The sequence below is a fragment of the Corythoichthys intestinalis genome, chromosome 10 (genome assembly GCF_030265065.1).
Source record: "Corythoichthys intestinalis isolate RoL2023-P3 chromosome 10, ASM3026506v1, whole genome shotgun sequence".
In the NCBI taxonomy this organism is placed as follows: Eukaryota; Metazoa; Chordata; class Actinopteri; order Syngnathiformes; family Syngnathidae; genus Corythoichthys; species Corythoichthys intestinalis.
The window spans coordinates 9463332-9473507 of record NC_080404.1 but is presented as its reverse complement, the minus strand read 5'-3'; the positions used below and the strand labels follow the sequence as shown (position 1 = coordinate 9473507).

The 10176-nt window shown below is 38.1% G+C and overlaps 1 protein-coding gene across 1 annotated transcript in view; it reads right to left on the bottom strand.

Annotated features, from left to right (window-relative positions):
• Positions 1-920: 920 nt before the first annotated feature.
• Positions 921-10176, bottom strand: part of mlip (muscular LMNA-interacting protein) — a 50318-nt gene continuing 41062 nt past the window's right edge. Inside the window, exon 10 of the mRNA XM_057849036.1 lies at positions 921-3157. Coding sequence (XP_057705019.1) covers positions 2954-3157 — 204 coding nt within the window. The 3' untranslated portion in view covers positions 921-2953. The remainder of the gene's footprint in view (positions 3158-10176) is intronic.

Here is a 10176-nt window from a genome sequence, read left to right as displayed (position 1 = left end):
AACACCCCTGCCTCAGGACCTCTCGTGATTTGTAATAATTACGGAGGATGCTCTAAACTGTAATGTCCTTTTTAGTGTTTTTTTTTTTCCCACTGATGACCTTCTACAGAAAATGTTCAGGATGCAAATGTTATTTTGACATTGTCCAACGTTTTTTTATTCCCTTAAATCAGTGGTGTCAAACCAATCCAGGTCGCAGTATGCCAATTTACCAATATTTGAAGAATAAAAAAAGACCTCTGGCAGTTTTTAAAGAATTTGCATAGACTTCATTATGTATTGACAGGACACAGGGCGCGGGGCCGATTCTTAGAGGGCCTATCTCCATCAAAGCTGACCGAGTGGAAACACAGACAAAGAGCTTATTCTGTTGAAAATTCTTGTGAATAAATGCTTAAATCCCTGAATTCTTGATAGATATGGATGTAAAACAGTCTTGATTCTTGGTTAAAAGCACAAAAAAAAAAAAAAAACGTGCAGGTAGCATTTATTTTACGTAAATATTGCAAACTGTGAGGCTAGTCAGTAAGGAAATTAGCGTTCGCCATATGTAAACAACGAGCTTTTTCCATTGAAAATTCTTGTGAATAAATGCTTAAATCCCTGAATTCTTTATAGATATGGACGTAAATCAGTCTTGATTCTTGGTTAAAAGCAAAAAAAAAAAAAAAAAAAACATGCAAGTAGCTATTATTATTGTATGTTAGCTATTATTATTATATGTTATTTTATGGAGCAGTTAGCTATTATTATTATATGTTATTTTACGTAAATATTATACGTAAGTATAATGCCAATGCCGTAGTGGCTAATTTCTCCCACTGATTTTTTTCACAGCGTTTCAAAATGCATGCATGGTACGAAAAGTATAATAATTACCTTGGTTCCTCAAACAAATCACTCCTAAGACGATCCTTTCCGTTTGTATGCGATACAGCTTTCGTACTTTTTCAACCTAAATCCGGCGTTGGATCCCTGCATGTGTTGACTAACTGCGACCGACTGCAAATAACAGAAGCGGACTGTAGGACAGCCCACTAATTGAAGGCGTTGCGCAGTGGCTGACGCCCCCTACTTGAAGGCGTTGCGCAGTGGCTGACGGATGTGACCCGTCAATACAATTATGAAGTCTATGGAATTTGTCATTTGGGGGAAAAATTATCACTTTTAATATTCCACATTTCGACAGCTTTTTGAATGTAGGTCTTACATCTTCTTGTGCCCTAATCCTCCCATCGACATCGCCCTAATCTTCTTTCATTAACCGTTCTGATGTTTTTCCTTTAATTAAAACATGCCACTGGCCAATACAATAAAATGTCGCTTGCAAAATGGACCTGGGGCATGAAATGTTCAAATGGAGGATTATTATTCCGGTTTTATATATACCAAATGCCACTTCAGGTATGGAGGATCACATCTGTTATACATTATGCAGACAAGTTGTAATGCCAGGGCTAACACGTTAAGTTAAATCAAATGACTAGATTTCATGTTGAGCATCTTTTTATTCCAAGTGCCACATCCTGCTACCAGTGAACAAAACAAAAATAAATGGTTTCATTGTAATAGACTGGATGTCCGTCAGCATGACAACAGCAGCAGTTTCGCTTTGTTGTGACATTACGAATTGTGATATTTAGCAACTGCTGACCGTTCGAGCCCTTAGATGCATAAGTGGGTCAAAAATGACCTGGTGAGGTTGTTTCCTTAAAATATCTTCGTAATGAAAAATTGTTATCATTTCACATTCCAGGTATTTCTCAAAAAACATGTTTCTGATATAATGCCATTCACATTTTTAATTTACCTTTTACACATTTGAAGAAATATGTAGTTTTGTGTCAGTACCCCAAGCTTCCATAAGTGGGTCAAAAATGACCCGCATGAATTTTCTATGGAATCCAATGGGAAACCTTTGATTCTTATCAACTTTGGTGGTCAGGAATAAATTAACTGTGGACCACACAGATTAGGTATATCAAATGTGTCACACCTCAGCAAAATTACTGTACACAGCAAGAGCTTATACGTTTAAGTATTATTTTTATTTTATGTGTATGCCTTTCATGACTTTTGTTACCCTTATTTATCAAAAAAATTAGCCTAGTTAATAACTAGCTAACACTAGCCAGCTATGTTAGCTAGCATTACTGTATATGTAGTGTGTGTGTCTGTGTGTATTTATTTATATGGCTACATATTGATCTATTGAAAACTTTACTTTTATCGTATGTATTCCTTGGTGCTAAATAAACAGCTAGTCCTGCAGATGCTGGATGATGGAGAGGCAGTATCGGGGTGGGACTCAAAAAGAGTCAGAAATTTCTGATGATGAGGACCCAGACTATTGTCCAGGTGCAGAGGTGGTTAGTAACGCGTTACATCATCATCATCACTGATGATATAATACAAGAGGGGATGAAGTCAATTGCTGTTCTTGTAATTTTCTTTTTCAAGCATGCTAACAAGTGAAATATAAAGATATTTCAAACATGAACTCATTCTAGTGTGGTCCTAAATATAATACTAAATATTATACAAGTAATTATTTTTAACCAAAACTCTAAACCAACATTGATTCTAGTTCGGGTCATTTTGACCCACATATGGAAGAGTGTAGGGTCTAGTCACTTGTGCATCCCAGGGTTAGAAAAGAAAATATGTGAATGATTCAAAAGTAGGTAACCTTGTACTATTGACAACTGAGGGACATTTCACAGCTTTTGATGTGTGCCAATTGGGAATGAGGACATTTATGCCCACCTTTGCTCTTGACGGCATAATTTCAATCAATCCTTCTTTCAAACATTAGGATGTTTTCCTAGGATTTTTTTTTTTTTGGGGGGGGGGATATCAAATAACTGTTTACAAGGATACAACAAGTAATGTTAATTTGCATTCGTATCTTGAATTCCACATGATGAATGGTTCATTGTTTGATGTTCTTGATTTAGATGTGCGTTTCACAAGCATCTGAGCAGAGAGAATTGGACGAATCTTCCTCAAAGTGAGTGATCGGGCCTTCAGGCTCAATGATCTGCAATTCACACACTGCAAATGGACTTCTTTCAGATGTCCTCCCTCCTCGCAGAGCTTTACTTTTTCTACTTGAGTGACCATTTATCCCCATGTCTTCAAGGCCCACTCTGTCCATCTGAAATGATAAAGGACACAAATGCTGTGTAATTAGGGTCAGTGGTTGAATTGACTGCAGGGTGGTTGAATGTCTCGTCAATCAGCGTCAGGTCCCTGGAATCGTTCAATGAAGTTGCTTTCTATTTGCACTTGACATTTAAAGTGGCTTGCCCCACTGTGAAATTGCCTGAAATTATATCCTTGTATTCCATCTCGTCAGATTCCTGATTATTTTCTTCCAGGATAGAATGCTAAATCAGATCTGTATTCATAATCTCCATTCGGACAAACACACAAAGGTCAGGCTTTGATAGTTTGCAAAGTGACTCAAAACTTGACATTGGACGGTGGGTAATATACAATTTCGGTAAAGATATAAATAAATGTGCCAATTGAATGTGTACAGCATACTGTATATATAGATATATACTGTATAAATATATATATATATGGTTTTTTTTCTTTTCTTTCTTTCTTTTTTTGCGCTAGTTCACGGTTTTTCACTTATCGCGAAAGGTTCTGCTCCCCATTAATCACGACAAATGAGGGATCACTGTAATTTGTATTTTTTTACTGTTCAGTTACACAAGTATGATCTATAAACCGTGAAACTCTATTGTTGATAAAAATACACCACAAGTCTGACGTCGAAGTAGTGATGGTGAGATGAAGCCTCATGAGGCAATGATCACTTGAGCAAATTGATTCGGAAAGGATTCATTTCTCGGAGCTTCAAGTGTGCATGGTACCATCTACTGGCTAAGTGTATAATCACTGTATTTTACTGCATTATTATTATTATTACTGTATTATTTTGCAAAATATTGTTTGAACAAATCCTCTATGTACATAGATTATCACATATATACTAGTCCTTCTAAAAAAAATTAGCATATTGTGATAAAGTTCATTAAAGGGCAACTGAAGACCTTTCCGGATTTTGGTGTAATTTTATGAATATAAACTTGGGACAAGTTCATCAAAACAACCATGACATTATCAACACGTAATTGTAAGGATAATTTGTGTTTTTTTAGTTTTTTTGCACTCCTTTAATGGTCCCTTCGCAAACCCAGAAGTGTGACTACTAGAAGACTACCCACAGCTAGTATAGCAGCAACAACGATGTCAGTGATATTTCCACCAAAGGTAACCATTCAGGATCGCTCTTTCGTGACGCTACCGATGGCAAAGGCTCCCAGGAAAGATGAACTACAATTAATCCCTACATGTTTGAACCTGAGGCGTCAGATGACGGCGATTTACTTGACACAGCAGATGGCGTCATGACGCCAATTGAAAGCTCGACACTTCATGAACGGGAGAGTGAGTGGTAAGTCCAGCATCGTGATTTTTTTATCAGAATGCGATTACATGGTTGTATATTTTTTCCATGCTCTACACATAGCTAAAACTGGATATTAGGTAATGGGACAGCTCCTACCGATGTAAATATGATAAAGCTAGCCCAAATGTGGCTAAATGAATGCGCTACACATAGCTAAAACTGGATATTAGGTAATGGGACAGCTCCTACCGATCTAAATATGATAAAGCTAGCCCAAATGTGGCTAAATGAATGCTCTACACATAGCTAAAACTGGATATTAGGTAATGGGACAGCTCCTACCGATCTAAATATGATAAAGCTAGCCCAAATGTGGCTAAATGAATGATATGTTATTGATATTTCAAAATAAATGACAAAACCATTTTATTTTTCAGGTGTTGCTGTAAACCGTCAAGTAATTACCCTTCCAAGAGTATGCCTGTGTCATCAGGAGATCCCAGACGTGAGAGCCAAACTTGAGGAGGCTGAAGCACTGACAGGGGCATGAATTACATTAAAAAAATAAAACCATAAATTGTTAACAACATTGACACATTTTGTTGACTGTTTAATGTATTCTATTGGTATATAATATATTGTAATTATATTACATTCTGAAAAAATATTTAATTGGCCACAATAATAAATGATACCAGATTTCTGTATATGTATTTACTCTTTTCTGTAGCATGAAGTGTTCTCTATACAAAGATAATGCATTATCATTAAAATATGAAGGTAACTTGATTTTTCTTTTAAAAAATGTGTACTGTATATATGACTAGTTTATGATTTCATGTCATCAAAATTTGCTACATTTATTTCTCCTAAATCATCGTCATCTGATGTCGCAGACGGAAGAAATTCAGCATCTGGCAGGCCTCATAGGATCTCTTCAGTCGTCATCGCTGGACACCGCATCACTTCGGTCATCATATGACTCGACCCACTCTCTCTTGATTTTGGGAAACTGGGTGGCAACTGACTTGCAACGCTTTTTTCAACGTGTTGAGGGTTTCCGCCACTTAATTTTTTATGTTTGGCTTCCTGGAGGAAAAAAAAAAATCACAGCAGCATGAAAATATTGGATGAATCCTAATTTTAATTTAATAATAATTTCTTGGTGATCAAATAATAATGCCCCAGTCATAGCAGCATCTATTTGATGCAATTGTTCCCTCTTCAAATAGGCAGACCTTGATGTTAAAGTATCAAAAACGAGCCAAGGACCTATCTGGTGCTGGGGACATTTGAATTTACATAACACCTATTGATATAGTAATAAAATCACACGAGTAGACGACGTCAGCCAACCTATCTACTTATGACAGGCCAACAGTACAAAAAAAAAAAAATGTCGCACTTCAACAAACAGGCAGTAGGAGTCCCCCTCGTTTATAAAAAAACGCCATTAATGTTCTACTTACGTCTTTGCAAAACCAAGGTTGCATTGTTGTAGGTTTTCAAAGCTGTCGTGGCTGAAATGATGAAAACAATGAGCCGATTGGGGACCTGTAAGCATGCTAACAAAAACGGTCCAAACCTTTGCAGGCGATGTTTTTTTCGGACCACTCCTAGAGTCTCGAATCTTCCTGTGAGTAATTCATCGCTACACATCGAGATGGCATGACGAATCCCGCGAGTAAAATCCAGAAAATGTATGCAATATATGGCGACGATAGAGTGGTGCTATATTTCCGCGTTCAGAGTGGTGGCGAGGCTTCCTGGAAGTTACGTCATGAGGTAGGGGTCGGCAGGACGGCGCGTCCCTCGTTGCTATGGTGTTGCTATGGCCATAACATAAACATAAACTACGCGGTCAATTATTTATTTATTTTTTTTTTATGTGACTTTTTGAGAGAGCGAATGACGCATTTAATACAATTCAACTGAGTAAAACACTTAAGAGCGAAATCTGAAAAGCTCTTCAGTTGCCCTTTAAATTCTGTAATGTACTGATAAACATTAGACTCATATATTTTAGATTCATTACACACAACTGAAGTAGTTCAAGCTTTTTATTGTTTTAATATTGATTATTTTGGCAAAAAAGCCAAGAAAATTGTTTTTTTTTGAGAAGGACTAGTATATAATATTTTATCTTCAACATTTTTTTTGGTTTGTTTTCCAGTCACAGAAGTTAAATTTGGCATACTTCTTCTGCAATGTGATCAAACTCATAACCTGTGTGACCATAATGTATGAGGGTACAGTACCCCCCGAAAAAAAACCCGAAAAAAACCCAAAAAGGACCTACACATACAGTACAATAAAAGAACCACACACATACACACAAACAGTACCTCAATAGCAATGTTGTTTTCGTCAACGATGACTACAACGAAAATATTTCGTCGACGAATTTTTTTTTTTAATGATGATGACGAGATGATAACGAGCTAAAACGCTATCTTGGAAGACAAAAACTTGCGGACAACAACGAATGCCAGTTTTTGTCTGACGAGACAAAAATACACCATAGTTTTCGTTGCATGTTCACAATGTGTGACATTTTATGTGTAATTAGCTTGCCTGGTTGTGTCGCTTATATGACGTTCTGCCACCCCCTGACTCTCCCCCACTAGTCTAGCGTCCTCTCCAGTCTCCCCATTGATTGTTTTGAGACACACACGGTAAGATTTGTCTTCTTATCTCGGCAAGAGAGAATATGCAATACTGTTTAAGGCTTTAAAAATCTGTGCTGAGTGCTAAATGTAACTCGTAACGTTAGCATAGCATTCACGTTCACATTAGCATTACGCTATTGCTAATGGCGAGCTTCCTCCTAAACTCTCAGACAACTTTTTTTACATACAATTTGTGGAGTCCAGGCAGGTATAACTAATTGAAAATAATGTAGCCAACTGTTTTCTCTCTGAGTGTGTATTATCATGTGATAGAATTGTAGACGCTACAATATGTGCTCATCTGTCTTGGAGTTAAATTTTCAAATTGTACAGACGAAAAAAATTGAGTTAACGTCGACTAAACCTAGAGGAAATTAGTCTGTTTTCGTCAACAAAATCTAGACGAAGACAAAAACATTTTGAAATGACTAAAATATGACTAAGACTAATTGGTATTATTGTCAAAAAGACGAAAACTAAGACCAAAATTAAAATGGCTGCCAAAAACAACACTGCTCAACAGTCATAAAAATATATGATATGGCCATATACAGTACGTCACTCATGAAGTAAAACCTACAATATATATTTTTTTTATGTAGTATGTGTATGTTTGAAAATGATTCCATAAATGGTATTACCAGAATATGGCACGTTGTGCAATGTTTTTTCTGAATGTAGCATAAGCGCAATCAGGGAGAGGACAGTAAACGTGTTTGTGTAAATTGAAAAAGGGCAAAAATTATGCTTGTGTAACTTGGGCATTGATATAGCTACTGGATGGTGGGGATTTTCATTCAGTTTTATTAAAAAAACAAGTTTTTCGCCAGAGAGGAATACCTCTTACTTGCTGGCTCCATCCTATCGACTACTGTAGGCTTCCTAACTCAAAACTCTCCTTCAAACACCCATCTTTTGAATGTAGCCCGAGGTATTAATATACTGTAGCACGCTGTCAAACCGCACAGCAAAATCAAAAGGAGTCCCTGAACCAATCACGTTGTACAGCTGGGCAGCGAGGCTTCGGACGTCATCGTTTTCAGAACCTCCTAAAAAAGCCAGCCTCCAGCGTCTCCAACAGGAGGATGCCTTTGGCAGGGTCATGGTTTCATCTGATTTAGAATTCAACCCATTGAGGGTGAATTATTCAGAACGAGGAAAATGCAATACAGAGATCCGCAAAATGTCATTGTCTCTCTACTCCAATATTTTTACAGGATATTCTTTTTATTCAAGTATTTTTCCCCAATTGCTAAATAAATGGTATGGTCATGACAAATAACAGTGTTGTGCTAAATGGAACATGAAATAATAAAAATGCATTTAATCAGTACGACATGGCAAAATTAATCCATGACGGTCAAAACTGTCGACTTCACCTTTATTGTCACACCCCCCCGAATGATATTTTATGCCACCGTAGTTAGTCAGGCTTTTGTCATTTCCCTGCCCCGGCTTCAGAGAATGTAAACAAACCAAGAGACGTGGCAGCTAGCTGACATGCTAACCCGAACCGAGTGATGTCTCAAAGTCTTATCTTTACTTTTCGAAGCAAAAAATTACACAAAACTAGCTTGGATCAATTCACACGGCAGCGGGGTTGTGGACAGTCTTCGCCGATTTGGAACCCGCTTGGTGGCGAGCAAGTTACAGCTCGTTCTCCTGCTTCGGACAGTAGAGCTCGCCGGGGAAGCAGCTGGAGAGTATCGCCGGACAAACCAGCCGACGTCAGAGAAGGGCATAGCTGCCACATGGTCAACACGAATATGGCGTAAAATAATGCTTTACTACACGGCGAAGACGTAAACATAGAGTGGCGTGCAGTTGTTGTGCAGCTAACATGGCAGGATGTGTCTGAGGAGAACTTTTCTACATTTCCGTCCATGATCAAACGTAAGTAAATAGTCCTATATTTAAAGAAAGTTTGTAGTGTTTGCTTTGTAATCGCTGTATTCGCGGCCATTTTTAACACATAGTTGCAATTTCTGATGGAGTTGAAAATTTGACAGAACACCGGGCACACGAAGAGGGCAATAAGCCGAGTATAGCGCTCTCCTGGCGGGGGGGTCTACAAGCCGCAGGTAGTCGGCCAAGTGGCATTTTCGGAAGCCACCTCCGTATCAAAATGTGTGCCATGATCTCAGTAATTGACATGATACGAAATTCGTATTTCGTATCGTTTACTCACTTCCTCGTAAATGCAATGACTCCACAGTGGTAGGGCTTGTTTTGGTCAATATTCGCGGTGAATGGGAACCTTTCGAAACCCAAAAAAGCTCACACGCCTCTCCCTGGTGCAGCAACAATTTTCTGTAGCAGTTTGGCAGCAGAATTAATCCACAAAATCAGTTGAATCCACAGTCCATCTGCACGCTATAAAGCAATGCTGTATTGTGAGATGCTGACCCGGGTGACATCACATTCGCATTCGTCCTAAACCCGAGACTGAAGCCGGAAGTCACTCATTTTCATGGCGCGGGATTAAAAAATTGAATAAATAAAACGTTCGCTTCCTCACACATTCAAGCAGTCCAGTTCATTCAGGAGCATAAAACACCGCGTGAAATATGAAATAAACACGTTTTTTTGTGTCATATACACTTTAAGTACCCCTAAATACCAAAATAACTATCCCAAAACAAATATTATACGTTATTGTATTGTCCTCTCCAATATGTTGGAGCTAAGTCCCAGCTAGACAGCGAGCTAAGCTTCGAAATTTATCTCAGACGTCTGTGTGGTTATGCTGACTTCATTCAGCTGCTGATGCCATCAACACTTGTAGAGTGTAATTCACTCGGCTGCGCGACTTCTTTGTAGGAACAAAACAAATGCGCTCTTACCCTGAACTAGATGGTATAACACAAGCAATATAATCCATGTCTTTTTAAAAAGCAGAAGGGGAATGAAAATAGCCCCCCCCCCAAAAAAAAAAAAAACAAGCTCTGACATCCATTCAAAAAAACGTAGCTTGTACAGCCAGTGAGGACAGTAACTAGCAAATTATCATGCATGGCAACACAAGGTCTCTTTCTCTAGTCAATAACTGTGAAAGCCATTATTTATCCCACAAAGAACAAC